The 16,520-nt window shown below is 36.7% G+C and overlaps 2 protein-coding genes across 4 annotated transcripts; one reads left to right on the forward strand and one right to left on the reverse strand.

The window, feature by feature from the left end:
* Window positions 1–831: 831 nt before the first annotated feature.
* Window positions 832–5,777, reverse strand: LOC110721459. Of its 2 annotated transcripts, none has more exons than XM_021900612.1 (5): window positions 5,553–5,777; window positions 3,352–4,446; window positions 2,022–2,895; window positions 1,848–1,929; window positions 832–1,381 (listed from the first exon to the last, which is right to left on the reverse strand). In XM_021900612.1, the coding sequence occupies exons 2-4, from the start codon at window positions 4,318–4,320 to the stop codon at window positions 1,904–1,906; spliced, it is 1,869 nt and encodes a 622-aa protein (XP_021756304.1). In that variant the 5' UTR covers window positions 4,321–4,446; window positions 5,553–5,777; the 3' UTR covers window positions 832–1,381; window positions 1,848–1,903. The 2 variants fall into 2 exon arrangements, with proteins under 2 accessions (XP_021756304.1, XP_021756305.1); XM_021900613.1 differs by having other exon boundaries at window positions 1,848–1,914; window positions 5,553–5,776.
* A 3,786-nt stretch (window positions 5,778–9,563) lies between these two features.
* On the forward strand, window positions 9,564–16,356 carry LOC110721466 (ABC transporter E family member 2-like). 2 transcript variants are annotated; one of them, XM_021900617.1, is made up of 15 exons: window positions 9,564–9,731; window positions 10,604–10,740; window positions 11,372–11,457; window positions 11,605–11,702; window positions 11,781–11,898; window positions 11,981–12,070; window positions 12,216–12,520; window positions 12,623–12,818; window positions 12,890–13,075; window positions 13,245–13,514; window positions 13,815–14,060; window positions 14,316–14,458; window positions 15,515–15,580; window positions 15,668–15,794; window positions 15,972–16,356. In XM_021900617.1, the coding sequence occupies exons 2-12, from the start codon at window positions 10,638–10,640 to the stop codon at window positions 14,433–14,435; spliced, it is 1,818 nt and encodes a 605-aa protein (XP_021756309.1). In that variant the 5' UTR covers window positions 9,564–9,731; window positions 10,604–10,637; the 3' UTR covers window positions 14,436–14,458; window positions 15,515–15,580; window positions 15,668–15,794; window positions 15,972–16,356. The 2 variants fall into 2 exon arrangements, with proteins under 2 accessions (XP_021756309.1, XP_021756310.1); XM_021900618.1 differs by lacking the exon at window positions 9,564–9,731 and adding an exon at window positions 9,767–9,830.
* Window positions 16,357–16,520: the final 164 nt, after the last annotated feature.

The raw sequence follows: 16,520 nt of genomic DNA on the forward strand, positions 1-16,520 counted from the left end.
TATTATTATAGTCGGTAAGTAAATTGTTCACTATCTTAGGAAAACAACATAAATTATTCACCAACTTAGTAAAATTGCGTATTATGAAATATTATAAGTAACCAATTAGGTAAATAAATTAGTCACCAATTTATGTTTTCAAGCTTGCAAACTAATTGTACAATTTGTGTTTTCACTAACACCCCACACACTATCTAAAACTCGTGTCGATTATAAGCATTCTTTTAAAAATGAAGAGGAGATTTGGGGGTAGGAATTCCCGTAAAATAATAATAATAATAATAATAAAAAAAACAGTTAGATGAAGGATTATAAATGGTGTATGTGAAAAAATAGAAGAATGCTTCGGCAAATTCACACTTAAATCCTATACTAGGATACTCATATGACATGATAACAGGTTTGCATAAGAGCAAATCAACCCAACAATGCATTTGATTCTAATTAATCCCTGCTTAAGAGAAGAAAAAGCCTGTACAATGTAACAATGATCTATAGAAGACAAGCGTGAAATCAACCACATCAAATACCTCCTCCGCCATAAGGACTAGATCTCATTTTGTGAGTATTTTGATGAGAACTGAAAGATGCTCCAGTGATCCAAGACAATGTTTTTGTAGCAATTTATTTTTCCTTCTTCATAAACATTTATCAGCTGCCCAGGTCCCCCGCATAAAAAGTAGGTAAGAGGTGCCTGGGTGCCAAAGTGAGCGACACTCAAACAGTCGGGCTACAGCACATCCTCGAGACGACGTGTACTTCGAAGTACTAACAAATCACTGGTTCGAGGTAGCTCAACAAGATATAGCTGACAGTAAATAAAACCAATGCTGGAAAACAAAATTACTTTAGCAATGTAAAGCAAAACACACACCCAACTAAGACTCTATATACAATATTCTCTTACACCACTACAAAAACATAGAGAGAGAGAGAGAGAGAGAGAGAGAGAGAGAGAGAGAGGGGGGGGTAGGGGGGAGATAAAAGAGCTCATTTTGAGAGCAACACAATCGCTTCAGTCTAGATGTTCTTCACACAAATGCGCCATTCTTGGTTTTACCGTTAGAAGGAGCAAAACTGTCTAAAAATCTGGAAAAAGGGGGAAGAAAAATTGCAGATATGACACATGTTTTACATCTTCTAAATACAGTGACTTGAGTAGGTCCTCTTTTGCACCTTCAAATTCCACAGCTTCAGCTGCAGCAAGGGCTGATGATGTTCGAAATTGAATAAGATGAAGGATTGATTTTCTTTTACAGTGACACTTGCACCATATTCTTCAAGCAGGGTTGTTATCCAAATTCTTAAGCAGGAAACAGATTCAATCATCTCAATGCTTAACCAAATTCTTCAAGCAGGGTTGTTATTACATTCTTAGTGCCTGCAAATAGAATGGCGAGAAAATTCAGAGGAGCATAGAAAAGAGAATATTGATCAACACAATTGACATAAATACATGAATCATGAGACTATTAAAACTGTGAAATTTATTTTATCTGTTCGTTTTTAATATAAATATCTACGCTCAAACTAGACCTTTAGAGCTCTTTGCTAGTTTAGTTGCACCACTCCTCAACACCCCAGTTCTGACTACATACTTACGTATCCAGTTCTATGACTACAATCATATGTATATAGATCATTGAACTGTTGCAACCTATCTCAGCTGTCACTCGAATAAATTAGGGAGTGCAAGTCTGCAAGTTAGAAACTAAGCAGCATATAGAAGAAAAGCTGGGTCTCTTGAAGCAGCTTAATACTTTTCCTTAAACTTAATATATTTACACTACTAGCAGCAAAACTCCCTTTCACTCGTACACAATGCTTAAGATCAACGTAGATCCTACCTGAGTCCCACAAAAACTAGAGAGAGCGTTCTGCACTGCGATGCTTGCACTAGCCATCAGCTCAGCTCTGCACAATCAGCATCTTTTATAATTATTAATACCAATAACAACACATAATACTTAGTCAACGAGCTATGGAGAACTAAAAAAAAAAATACTTGTATATTGTATTACCTTTAATAGAAGGTTTATTATATTTGTTTTTTCGTTTTTTATCTTTGTTCCAGTCACGATCTTCTCTTTCTATTTCATGGTTATCTTCATCTCCTACATCACTTTCACTGGCTGTTTCCCATTCAGAATCATCAGTCTCTTGACCAGAATTGTCACCAGCACCAGCCTCGCCATGAACCCCTCCATGCTTCATAGCTGCTTCCCTAAATAACCAAGCTGCACGCATTTGCTTTTTAACTAAACGCTCAGCATAGTCAGGAACTTTATTTTGCCTCAATGAGAGGTCAGGATCATTTGACTGACAGCATTCATTGATAAATAAAATGGCATCTAATAAGCTCTCTTTGGCGAACCCAAGCATGTCATAAGCCTGAGCTCTTCTCCAAAGGCTTTTAGCATGACGATTGACAGGATTATGTAGACAAAGAGCACGTGTAGCATCGCTTATAGCAGCCAGGGGTTGCTGCAAGAGCAGATGGCATTGAGCACGATTACTATATAAGACAACTCTCTCTTTCTTAGATCTCATTGGACATAATGACAAAGCCTCCGAATATTTAGCTGCAGCCCCAGCTATGTTTCCAGCAGAGAATTGTGAATTCCCCTCAAGCTTGACCACCAAGCCAGCTGCCTGTTTTATATGCAAGTCCTCTTTGGGCATGTTCTTCTCGGACTTCAATCTTTGTCTGGCACTCAGAACCTCCTCAATTTGTTCTTTTATGTGGTCACTCAGAGAGTTACGACCAGCAGCTGATGTGAAATGAACAACACATTCCGGAAGAGCATTAACAATGGAATCTCCCAATTTTTTGTGATCCCCAAGGGTTGATATCTCTGATAGATCCAGTAAAGCAGGCACTGCCTTCTCAAAAACCTGCAGATCAGAATGAGAAGCAATTATACACATAAACAAATAATTCATTTGAACTTATGAATTATTCTCGGAAAGGTTCAGAAAAGGAAAGTAGCATCATGCCACAAGACAAAATTATGCTTTCTTTATCGACTAATAAAAAATTATAAACGAAGTACATAATTTTTTTATTGAAATACTAATTTATTAAGATCAGCTGATGTCCATTTCCCTCAGTAAAATTATCTTCAAGAAGGGTTTTGCAAAAGAATATTACAGATTATAAGCCTCAGAGGGTCTCCAAGTGGCACGACATGATTTATATTAGAAAGTTCATACATGCTTGTAAATTTATTGAACATGTCTAGACACAGTTGGTATTCAAAACTTTCACAAGGGATACTTCTCACTGGCTAGGCTCTCTAAAGTTCACAATTATAATGAAGATCCCTATCAAGATTCAGCTCAGAGCATTACCTTGTGACAAGTGCTTGTATCCTGGAGCAACCAAAGAAGACAATCAACAGCCATATATTGCCAATCATCTGAGGAGCGAGCAATATTGCACAGTGCTTCAATAACTCCAGGACAGTTAGCAACAGGTCCCCGGCCAAGTTTATGATGACAAATTGTCCGCAACAAACCAATGCCCGCAGGTGAGTTTTCATTCACAAGTCCACCCCACATACCTGGCAGCTTTGAGAGGAACTCAGGCTTGCATATAGTAGGAAGGAACTCAGGTTTAAATGCAAAGCAGTTTATTAGCTGAAGGGACCAGCATTGCAGTTGACTTGCCCATTCCTCTGCCTTCCTAGACTCCATTTCCACTCCTCCCATGCCACGTGTTAGCAAATCACAATGATAACTAAGTCTTCTGTCAACATACTGATAAAAATGTGTGTAGACAATTTCTAAGCAGCTCATCGCCAGTTGAATAGATAGCTCAAGAATTTCACCATGACTTGCTATGGCAGGAAAAGTACTAGCATAAGTGGCCAAGTGTCCAAGAGCTCGAACTGCTACCCTTTGTTCAACCCAAGTCAGCCTACCCCTTAGAAGTTCTACTAATGGAGGGATTACTCCAGCATGAACAGAAGTTTCAGCAAATTCCTCCATATTCATAGTGTACGAACCAATTATATGGGCAGCATAGTAAGGAATGTATATATTTTGGTCATGAGAAAGCCACCGACGATTCTTTAGGCCTTTCCATATAAGAGCCGACATGCATTCAAATATTCCCAATTCAATGAACTCAGGGTCATTTGGATGTGCCATGGCAGTGTTCCAAAGGCCACTGATAGGAAGAACCTGGCCATCATCATCCTGTGAAGGAAGTTCTCTGAAAAATTTATGAATGTTAGCTCTACGCTTACTTGGGTTTCCCTCCTTCATTACACAGAAAAAGCATCCCGGATAAGGGCATTCCTGAGGTACTTTATCCATACTGTTCTTGACTCTTCAATGAATATCTAGGCTAACTCTTCATGAAGTTACGACCCTATAACCTGAAGGCTGCAAGGTTATAGGTACTGGCTAAGCATCCAGCTGAAAATGCAAAACAGTCCTCCCCTGTGCATGGAAAGAAATTTCGTCAATGCGCTTAGGAAACAGAAATATAATACCCATTTGATTTACAAAAAGTCCTCCAAACTTGTTGAGCTCATCATATCACAGTAATCGCACTCATAGCAACTTCAATAAACACCAAAAAGTATCACTAGCTAGTTGCTACTATCAACAAACTCGCACTTCTTGCTAGGACTAAAGAAAAGGCAAGAATTTACTGGAAGAAAAATATGACATGAAAGATAATTTTCCCGGGTAGGCCAACACTCTTTTGTGCTACAATACACATAGACTGATTAATCAGTTTTAGGAGAATATATCAAGTAGAATATGCTTGAGTAGAGATAGTTTATAATTTTATATATAAGACTGATGATTTTAACCTACCATTTACTACCTGGATTGAATAATGTTGACAACATTTAAACCTTCATAAACTGTTCATACAACCAAATTTGTACCAATTCCAACTAGGCTTCACACCCAAGGGTGCCAAACCACTCATGCAGGACTCGTAAAAAAGGTAAACCTCGATAAACCAAATATAAGCACGACTGCACGAGAGCAACATACTTAGGCCATAATAGCATCACAAGCAAAAAGCCAATGGCCATAGCATCCAGATACTAATGGTTTAAAATTTTATCACCAACTTACAGCTTATGTGTTCATAAAGTGAAATCATTTCCCTTTTCTTTCTGGGATTGATATAAAATGAGTTCAAATAGCAGCTTCATCGATTGCGGTCCAATAATCAGTTTAGTTCATCACTAACCCTAATTAATCAATCAATAAAATAACAAAAATTGCAGCATTATTTTGCCCAAAGTATCGCTAAATATCAATTTAGCGACACAAATCTACACAATTTCATCAAAATATCTAACCCATTTGGCAGTCAACGACAAAACAAAGCAATATAAAGAACTATAAGAATAACACACCAAATGTGAGCATAATTGAGAGACAGTAAAACTAGGGCATTCAAATTCACTCATACCCAGAAACTTTCATGAATCATTTCAATAGAAAACTGTCATAAATCATACAAATTACGAAAAATGAAGAATTAAAATCCCAGAAAAAAAAAAAATGCAAATGGGGTTCACCTGAAATGATTGAATGTTTCGATTTTCACAAATCTACCGGTCAAAATGGATAAATTGATAGTTCAAAAGTTGAAACTGATAATCTCCCCTTGATTTTTCTGGGTTTAGAGGTTCTAGTCGGAAAATCTACTGGGGTTGAAGAGAGAGAAAGAGGAGAGAGGGAGGAGCTGAAATGAATGAGTGAAAATAGTGATTAATAATTTTTGTCTTTGTTTGGGCAAAAAGATTAAATTCGAATGATGAACGGTAATATTAATTATTCATTATTCATTATTCATTCATGGTGCAACGTACATGTACGATATGAGTCATAGACTGGTAGGACACCAATTCGTTTAATCATGGTGTTTTTATGGTATGGATGGACTATGGGCAACCTCAATTCAACCTAGCTTGATTTTGTTGCACGATTAAGTGTTTGTTGCGGAGTACTTTGTTTGATACGCATTCGATCACATGATGGTCGTAAATGACGGTCGAGCTTAGTAAGGCTTTGTTCACTTCACCTTAAAAAATAATATTAAGTAAAAATAATTTTAGTTTAGCAAAAATAATTTCAGTTCAGTAAAATTCAGTAACTTTACAGAAAAAATATAACAGAAAATCAGTAAAAATAATTTTAGTTTAGCAAAAATAATTTCAGTTCAGTATAAATAATTTCAATTCAGCAAAAAAAATTTCATTTCAATAAAAAATAATTTCAGTTCAGCAAAAAAAAAAGGTGAAGTGAATGGGACCTAAGATCCTTTTTCCATTCTTGTAAAATAAAATAAAATAATAACATATACTCGATATAGTTTAAATAGCATTGAGATTCGAAAATTAAAGAGCATAAACATCTATTTCTAATGATCATGCAAACAAAAAAAAAAAAAATAATCTTATACTGTATGTGTTGATTTCAAAATTAATTCCTCAATATTATTTTTATTGTCAGCCTAAAACCACTAACATCGTTAGAATTTATACTAATAAATCTGCTAATTGTATCAACGGTTTTTATCTTAAAAAATAAATAAATAAAAGTTTATCAGTAGTAAAGTTGTTTAGATTAGCTAATAAGAAAACATAGCTTTTCATTGCACAGTGATTGTTGGGGGGTCTTCACTAACATACTCCGTATTTGGTTCCACCAAGGAGTAGGAAAGGTTACCTCAAACTTTCTCTTGATAACGTTGGAATTTTATATTAAAGGGGTGTATTGACTCGTGATTTGAGAAAACTCGACTTCGCATGTTAAATGAAAACCTCTAATATTGTCAACGATTTTAAATAATGAAGAACTGATATTGTGAGTGGTTTGGTTTCAAAAAAAAAAAATATCGTGAGTGGTTTAATTTATGATTCTCCAACTAATCATATGAGTGCCTGAATGATATATTAGGAGAGCTGTTTTAAGACCAACATATAAGGAATAAGCCAAGTTTGGAATCGCTTTAACAAAATATAAGAGTAACATTAAAAAAAAAAAAAAAAACACACACACACACAAACACATTATTACATATATAAGGAATAAACCAAGTTTGAGGACTGTGTTAAAATCCTACAACTGCCTACGTCAGTGACATTGCAAGATGACTCTCTTTTCTGGTGGCCTGCAAAAAATGGTGAGTACAACGTTAAATTAGGTTACCGGTGGGGTCGAATGGGGCAAGTACCTGATGGTGAGATTGGCAATGCGGAAGAGGACAGGGAGGTGTGGAAGCTAGTTTGGTGTTCTGATCGCCAACCAAAGCTTAACCACTTTCTCTGGAAGGCTTGCAGGGGTAGCATGGCTGTTAAAGAGGTCCTGTTCAAGCGTCACATTGCTAATGATGAGCTTGTGGATTGGAAGTGGAAACAATACACCATGTGTTGTTTGAATGTCATACGGCCAAGGATGTATGGGCTGCTAGTGATTTTCAGAATCTCATTGTTGATGCTCCTAATTCGTCTTTCAAGTCTACTCTTCTGTGGATTGCGAGCAAAATTGATGAAGCTCAAATGGGTAAGCTTCTTGCTATAATGTGGTCGATATGGTTCTGCAGGAACAAATTGGTTTTTTGAGCAAAAATCTTTGAATGGGTTACATATGGCCCTGAGCTTTATCAAGAAGGCTGAGGACTACAGGGATTATGCGCATAAAGCTCAGGCCTGCAATATACCGATGATATCGAGCTGGGTCCGACCTGCTGAGGGAGTGCTGAAAATTAATGTTGACGCCCATCTGGCATCAGCATCTTATGTTGGCCTTGTGTAGTGGCTGAGAGACTGCAATGGGGGGCTTGTGTTTGCTGCTGCTCAAAGAATTGAAGGTGTATGGGATGTCGAACAGGCTGAAGGTGCTGCTATCAGATACGGCCTCCAAGTGGCGTGGCGTCTTGGCCATCGTAGCATCTGGGTAGAGACTGATTCGTGGAATGCTTGCAATAGGGTGCGAAATCGAATGACAGGCTTTGCTCCTTTGTGTCTTGTGTATGATGATATCCTCAAGCTTGCTACAAGTTTTGACAACTTTAGCATATCTCATGTAAAAAGGGTTGGGAATTCCATAGCTCACCTTGTGGCGAGGTGGGATACATGGGGTAATTTAGAACGTGTTTGTATGAATTTATTTCCGCAAAGCCTAGTTGCTTTGGCGGAGGCTGATTTACATTAATAAAATTCCCATCCTAACATTTTTCCTAAAAAAAAAAAGGAATAAACCAAGTTTAGAATCGCTCTAACAAAATGTAAGAGTAACTTGAAAAAAAAAACACACTCACATTATTACATAATAAAGGTATACAATAAGAAGAAAAAAAAATTGTCTAGTTAAAAATAGTCCAGGTTAAATAAAGTTGAGCTTGTTTGGGTTATATATATTATCGAGCTAGATCAATATGTAGGTTAGGTTAAATAAAAGTTGGGTCTATATGAGTTACATATATTGTTAAGGTTTGATTAATAACAATTCGAGTAAGTACAAGTTGTATAATTACAAGATAAGTAAAATCATGTATTCATTTGGGTCTAAATGATTTAAAATAGACTTTGAGTTGGATGCACATCAGATTCGAGGTGTGAAATTATCGTGTGTAATTAATTAGTTCCAGCTAGACATAGGTCAGTTGTAGTAATATGGGTCAAATTTGGGTTATTAAATATCTAATCAATTTTAGCTATCCTTCATATAAGATGAATTTGGATCTAAGGTTTCTCTAGTTATATCATTTCAATTTTAGGTAAAAATGGATATAAAGCTAGGATGCACGATTTTTTCTGGTCACCAAGAAGCTAAGAACAATTTGTTTAATTTTAAACCAAAGGAAAATTTAATTTATTTATTAATCGATTAATTTTAATTTTACAATCTCATTTGTTCGTGTTGGGTAAATTATTTTCAATCGTAAATTTATTCTTACTTTCATATTTGTGGAAAAAAAAATCTATTATATGAGTTTTTATTATAATTAATTTAAGCTTTAAAATATTTTTTATTGAGTTTTGTTTTTCCTTTGTGCTACTTAATTTTTAAATCACATTTGTTACTTTTTGTGTAATTGTTCTCGCGGCTATTGAATTTATATTTTAATTTTAATCGAGTACTTACTTGTGGATAGAGGTAGAGATGATTAACTATGACATGTCCTGCTAATCCGACCCGATCCACGGGGTTGGGCGGTCAAAAAATAAATAAATACATTTTTAATTAAAAATCCAAACATGGTCTGATAAAAGTCTGCAAGTTTTTGCGTGTATGGACATGTAGAAATTGTTATATACACTCGGGTGCACGGTGCACGGTGCACGGTGCACCTAAGGGTATTGTTTGCTCATTTCGATGATTATTGCTCATTTTATCATTAAATGAGCAAACAAATACCCTTGGATGTAGTGTGCATCCCGGGATATATAACAATATCTCTAGCTCTAACCCCATCCGAATTTGTGATCACCTATTCAATTCTACTTCTAGATTGATTTTCTACCTTTTCGGGTCGGATCAGTTTTTTTACATCTTTGGCGTTTGCGTGTCATCAATACTGTACTCCGTAATATTCCTTCCTCCTAGGTCTTTTTTTCTTTCCTCCCTTTTCACGCTTACGCTGCCTCGCTGCACCTCCTCTCTCTCTCTCTCCTCCATTGAAGCGGACTCCGAATTCTCCATTGAAGCGGCTTTTAAGCTTACTCTCTTCTATTGAAGCGGCTTCCGAAGTAACATCCTTTTTCCTTTAATTATCGAATATCAATTACACAATCCAGTAAAAATCGTTGATTTAATTGTCAGTATAGTCCATTTAGGGCTCTTCGAAGGTAGATTTTTGAACTATTGATTATAATCACTGAAGTCATAAAAGATTATGAAGAACGATCTGGTTGCTAGAAATTTTCTGTTCATATTATTAAGTGAGAAATTTAGCCTTTTTTTTTGCTTACTTTGATAATTGAGTCAAATTTGGTTGCTAATGTGTTGCGGAACCCTTTAATGTTAGAACGTAATCATGACGACTGCTTTTGCTCAGGGACGGGCCTGAACCGCCGACCGGATCCCGAGCTTGTTTATTGATTGGCACCGCTAGATAGCAACTTATTTCCTATTAATGTTGGATGTCGTGTTTCCGAGAGGCTAAAGTGGTTGTGGGTATGCCGGACTGGATCTCGAGCTTGTTCATGTGTTGGCATACTCTGGATTCAATATGCTTTGTTGCACCTCTAGTTTTAATGTAGGGTTAGATACTTAGATATTAACTTACCTATTAATGTTGGATGTCGTGTTTTCCGAGAGGTTGAGATAGTTATATCGGGGATGTTGATCTTATTATAGTTTTTGGCTTACTCTGGATTCAATTTGCTTTGTTGCACCTCCAGTTCTAATATAATAGGGTTATATAGCAACTTATTCCCTTTAATGCTGGGTGTCGTGTTTTTTGAGAGGCTGAGATGGTTATGCCTTACGTGTTTTCTCTTGCAAAATGCATGAGTGATGACTAGTCTTACCTTTTTCCCCCTCTTGTCATCTTGTGTAGTGTGATGATCCTTATTTGTGTTGGTAATTTTTTGCTCTTTTTCTCTCTTGGTGGTTACAGGTCTGCGAATTTCACCCTTCAATTCTACAACAAGATGTCAGACCGTTTGACACGTATTGCAATTGTGAGCTCAGATCGATGTAAGCCAAAGAAGTGCCGTCAGGAGTGCAAAAAGAGTTGTCCTGTGGTCAAGACAGGTATGCAATTATTTGTGTGTACAACAATTTCTTGTTCTGGTGGAAATGATATACTTCAGCTGCGTGATTGACTTCTTTCCTTTTATGTTATATTCTGGATGACACGCTTGTAGAATCTGTAATCCATCTCTTTTAATGATGCATTTGTTTGTACCCTATCTTGATGATTTCATAATTGCAATGTATACAAAATTGTAATGAATATTTACTTTCCAACGGCAATGATTTGCACGCTGATCTTATGGATTAACTTAAGAATGTTGTTTGAGGGTTCTATTAATTAGATTCATCATGTCATGGGGCATTGGTATTTCAAAATTTCTCTCTTGCTTTATCTCTATTGTGCTACATGCTTCTATTTGTGTATGCATAGTCACATAGTTGTGTGGTTCAATGTGGGAGTGAGAGAGAAAGGGTGTCTTATTACAATTTACGATCCAAGAGTGTTTTTTTTTTTTTTTTTTGAAAAAAACCTTACGAGACAACTAACAAAACTTTGTTTGGACTCTTGGTCATGGCTGGATGATGTCTTCGCTAGTCAGTTTGTGGCTGGAGTTTTGAATTGGTAGTCATGCTCATACACCTTATGACATGTGACCAACCTGTTATCATTTTACCTTTTTCATTTCAGGGAAGCTATGTATTGAGGTTGGCCCATTAACAAAACTTGCTTTCATTTCTGAGGAGCTGTGCATTGGATGCGGTATTTGTGTCAAGGTCAACACTATAAACTATGCTGCTTTTCTCTATTCTCTATCACTCATACACATGTGTTATATGCTTATATGAGAATATAACCACATTACGTGTTGCTGGGTGTGCCTGATTGTTTCTTTTGTTTTGATTGTGGAAATCTGGATTCAGAAATGCCCTTTTGAAGCAATTCAGATCATTAATCTTCCAAAAGATCTGAGTAAGGATACAACACACCGTTATGGCCCCAACACTTTCAAATTACACAGGTTAGCTTATTTGTGTCCTGTTGATTCTGGGTTCTTTTGGCTCTTTTGGAATTTAATTGCAAAACTATTTCATTATAGGCTACCCGTCCCAAGACCAGGACAGGTTCTTGGCTTAGTGGGAACAAATGGTATTGGGAAGTCAACTGCTCTCAAAGTTTTGGCTGGAAAATTGAAGCCCAATTTGGGGAGGTTCAGCGTAATATGCTGAATTTTGATGACTTTTGTTTATTGCTTCTTGATACCTACTGCATATTTACTGGATAATGCGTTTTCTGCAGAATCCACCTGACTGGCAGGAAATCTTAACATATTTCCGTGGATCGGAACTGCAAAATTATTTTACACGCATATTGGAAGATAATCTGAAGGTAGCTATATCCTCTTAGTTGATTTTACTTTTAGTTCATTTTTACACACAAATCTGGTGCTGAACGTATTATATAATAGATGTGAGCAATCCTTGTTTATTGTAGCCTCTTCATTATCTTTTTGCTAATGCTTGTCTATGAATAGGCCAATATCAAGCCTCAGTATGTGGATAATATTCCAAAGGCAGTCCAGGGCAATGTGGGAGAGGTCTTAGAACAGAAAGATGAGAGAGACATGAAGCTTGTACTCTGTGATGATCTGGAGCTGACTAAAGTTCTTGATCGTAAAGTGGGTGATCTATCCGGTGGTGAACTGCAGAGATTTGCCATTGCAGTTGTGGCTATGCAGAGTGGTGAAATATATATGTTTGATGAACCTTCAAGTTACTTGGATGTGAAGCAGAGACTCAAAGCTGCACGAGTTATTAGATCATTGCTGAGCCCCAAAAGGTATCTTTCAATATTTGATCTTTGCTACCCTTTATTTTATGCTCTCTACTGGAAGATAACTAATTGAAGCTTTTTTTGTCATTTTAATTTTTGTGTTTTTAGCTATGTCATAGTTGTGGAGCATGATCTTAGTGTTCTAGACTATCTTTCAGACTTCATTTGCTGCTTATATGGTAAACCGGGTGCATATGGAGTTGTGACCTTGCCATTCTCTGTTAGAGAAGGAATCAATATATTCTTAGCAGGGTTTGTTCCCACTGAAAATCTTCGTTTCCGAGATGAATCTCTTACATTCAAGGTATTATTCACAATGCATATCTTCTGGTTGCTCACTATATATGTCAGTCATCTCATGTGTGATTTTTCTAGGTTGCCGAGACACCTCAAGATAATGCTGAGGAGGTTGAGACATATGCTCGATACAAATACCCAACAATGACAAAAACTCTGGGTGGTTTTAAAATGTGTGTCAAGGAAGGTGAATTTACAGATTCACAGATTATTGTGATGTTGGGAGAAAATGGAACAGGGAAGACAACATTTATCCGTATGCTGGTAAATTCTCTTTACATAAAAACTGCGAGCTGAACAGATCTGATATTTGTTTTTTATAAATATTTATTTGCGGGTTGCCTGGTTAGAGAAAATGAGTAGAATTGTTTAACGTCAAGATTTATGTTGAAGGGCTTTGGATATGAATACACTTTCAAATGTGAATTTTCAGGCTGGTATACTAAAGCCTGATGACGTGGAATCTTCGGATGTGGATGTGCCTGAATTTAACGTTTCTTACAAGCCTCAGAAAATCAGTCCAAAATTTCTAGGCTCTGTGAGGGCTCTTTTACATCAGAAGATAAGGGATTCATATACTCATCCTCAGTTTAATTCAGATGTCATGAAGCCTCTTCAGATTGAGCAGTTAATGGATCAAGAAGTCGTGAATCTATCTGGTGGAGAGTTGCAAAGAGTTGCATTAACTTTGTGTCTGGGAAAGGTATAGTTCTTCCTCTGGTTTCCTGTCTCTTTTTCTTTGCCCTGCCTTCTATTGTGTCAGTCCTTTGTTACAGTTGCATGATATACATGAGGGATCAGTAAATATGTAGTAGAAATATGTTGTAGTAATTTGTGTAGATGCTCTTTAGTTATAGATGACAGGAGGTCTTTAAGCTTTACACGGTTTATCATATATCTTGTGATGGATCCTTGTTTTCTACTTAGTGAACGGATGGATTTTATGTTTCGTAACTATCATAAGATGGCACAATTTGTGATTAATGATTTTGTACTCATGCAGCCTGCAGATATTTATTTGATAGATGAACCAAGTGCATATCTGGACTCCGAACAGCGTATAGTGGCTTCAAAGGTGATAAAGAGATTTATCCTCCATGCCAAGAAGACTGCATTTGTTGTTGAACATGATTTTATAATGGCAACATATTTAGCAGACAGAGTAGTTGTTTATGAGGGGATACCATCGGTAGATTGTACTGCCAATTCTCCCCAATCGTTGTTGAATGGAATGAATCTCTTCTTATCGGTAAGCCTTACCTTCTTTTCTTTTATACCTGCATATCTATTTCAAAACTCTATTGAATATCACCTGAATCCACCAAGTTATGAAGTATCAATCTTAGTTGGATTTTATCAACATAGCCTTTCCTGATATTTTGGGCTCTTTGCAATGCCGTTTGCATAGTCTGCAATTTTTTCTGTCTTATTTTGGTTCACAGTATTATGAATTTGTGATCTATAACTTCTATCAACTTTATTTATTTATTCATTTTTATTGCAGCATCTGGATATCACATTTAGAAGGGACCCAACTAATTATCGTCCTAGGATTAACAAGCTAGAGTCTGCGAAGGACAGGGAGCAGAAAACAGCAGGGACTTATTATTACCTGGATGATTGATGGGGTTTTCACTTTTCACCAAGGTTTGTCATTCGCTAGAATAAAACTTGTGTATTATTTTCTTTCTCTACCCTTCCGCCCCGCCCCCCCCCCCCCCACCCTCCCCTCTTCCCCTCTCTCATTTTAATTTAAATGAATGTCTCTGTTATTCAACTATATTGCTCACTCTTAGTAATTAGAGACTGATATTTTGGTTTATGCTGTTGTTCTATCTATAGTAACAGTGCAATTTTGATGGAGAGATTTTGTACTGTTTTTGTTCGTCTTTGTAACAGCTTTTGCCTTTTAGGGTTCCTGAAGGAGGATTAAGATAGTATGTGTAGAAGTTTGAACTATTGCAATTCATTCAACAACGTTGTCAAAGATGTGTTTTTTTTTTCCATAGCTTTTAAAGCTTCCTTTTCTTGTCAAAAGGCTTTTACGCATAGCTGAATAACACCCAATTACAATTTAATGCGGAGAACATACCTTGGAAGAATATGTAGAGAGGTAGAAAAAGAGATTTTGAAATTGGAAAATGACTTGCCAAGGAATGCAAAAGGATAGATGAGAGAGAACTCAAGAAGAGTGATGGAAGGAAATCAAGGAAGCTAAAGGAGGGCACAAAAGAGAGAGAGAGAGAGAGAGAGAGAGAGAGGATGAGATGAATGGAGAGCAATGGTGAGAAGGAAAGCAAGGGAAAGGACAGACATGTATCCAAAAGGGAGCTCGAGGGAAAAATGGTCCGAGGAGAGCTTGTGGGCTAAGTAGACAGAACACTGTTTCTAAGCTACAGTATTTGGAATCCAAACGTTTTCTAAGGGTTATAAGGATACCTTACCAATATGTTTTGAGAAAAACAATTAGTCAATTGTTGAATAATGGAATCTGTGAATTAGTTTCAGATATTTGTAAGTAATTTAATCATTGAGGGATTTTTGCCTTAGATGTTGATGATTGGTGACTTGAAAAATACCATTGCTCCTAGGGTCATATTGTCGTAGGAACATGTTTTCTTTTTATCCTATGCTACATATGTGTTTATATTCTTTTCCACCAGCCAAAGTTTAAATCCTTGTGTTTGAAATCTGTCTTTACAGGAGTTTATGGTCCACTACCCTTTGGATTTGTTGTTTCCAGCATCGGATGCACTGGGATGCTGCAAGGTTTTGACTCTGGATGTCTTTTGTTGTCTTGCCTATGATCCTGTCATGTGGTCATTACTTATCACCTTTTCCTCTGGAAAAATGCAGCATTGGTTATCAAATTTAGAGGGGACCTAACTATTATCACCCAAGGATTGTGAAACTAGACTCCGTGAAAGACAAGGAGCAGAAATCTGTCAACAAATTATTCCTGGATGATTGATGTGAATGTCATGTAGGTTTTTCCTTCACAGCTAATTATTCTCTGTTTTCTGTACCCTCACTGTCCTTAAGCAAGACCGCACAAGTTATCCTTAACTGTTATTAATAATGTCATTTTCTCTGTGTTGGTTGATTTGCTCTCGCCACCAGCCAAATTCTGATGCTCTATTTATTGATACCATCCTTGCAGGAGTCTTATGGAATTGTATGTTGGCTATTGTTTCTTGGAGCATAGGTGACTGAATGATTGGAAGAGATTGTTTGAGGGTGGCAATTTTTTATCGTCCTGCTCGTGTACTGATTCCTGTTTCTGCTAGCCTTTGTACTAATATTCTCTGAAGCATATGATCTCTACTATTTTGACTAATTCTGCGACAGGAGGTTTTCTTATGCTGCATGTTTATCGTTCTTATTAGTGTGACTGTTTGAGTGGATTTTGGCCTTGGCCAATTTTGACATGGATCAGAATTAGATTAGAATGTTCTTGCTAATGGGGCCGAATAAAATGTTGTGCTTGATATATTTTGGTGCAAAGAATATATCTTTACGTTGATACAAAATCTGTTTTATACCTAGTGCCAAGTATTATTTTGTACCATGAAATGCTGCTGTTTTGAGTCTAAACTGTCCAAGTATACAATTTGGATGTACTACATGAAAACATTTCTATGTTTTAGTCCACTGACTTGTGTATACTCAATAACTTGATACATGTCTACGGATTCAACTCAGCTGTGGT

The sequence above is a fragment of the Chenopodium quinoa genome, unplaced genomic scaffold, assembly GCF_001683475.1.
Source record: "Chenopodium quinoa cultivar QQ74 unplaced genomic scaffold, ASM168347v1, whole genome shotgun sequence".
NCBI classification, from domain to species: Eukaryota; Viridiplantae; Streptophyta; class Magnoliopsida; order Caryophyllales; family Amaranthaceae; genus Chenopodium; species Chenopodium quinoa.

Bases quoted from the DNA above. Each gene is read 5' to 3' on its own strand.
- LOC110721459 (XM_021900612.1), bottom strand. From the start codon at position 4,320: ATGGATAAAGTACCTCAGGAATGCCCTTATCCGGGATGCTTTTTCTGT. The intron at 2,896-3,351 runs GTAATGCTCTGA...TCTGATCTGCAG, and splicing joins ATACAAGCACTTGTCACAAG to GTTTTTGAGAAGGCAGTGCC. The intron at 1,930-2,021 runs GTAATACAATAT...TAATTATAAAAG, and splicing joins TAATAAACCTTCTATTAAAG to ATGCTGATTGTGCAGAGCTG.
- LOC110721466 (XM_021900617.1), top strand. From the start codon at position 10,638: ATGTCAGACCGTTTGACACGTATTGCAATTGTGAGCTCAGATCGATGT. The intron at 11,899-11,980 runs GTAATATGCTGA...CGTTTTCTGCAG, and splicing joins CCAATTTGGGGAGGTTCAGC to AATCCACCTGACTGGCAGGA. The intron at 13,076-13,244 runs GTAAATTCTCTT...GTGAATTTTCAG, and splicing joins CAACATTTATCCGTATGCTG to GCTGGTATACTAAAGCCTGA.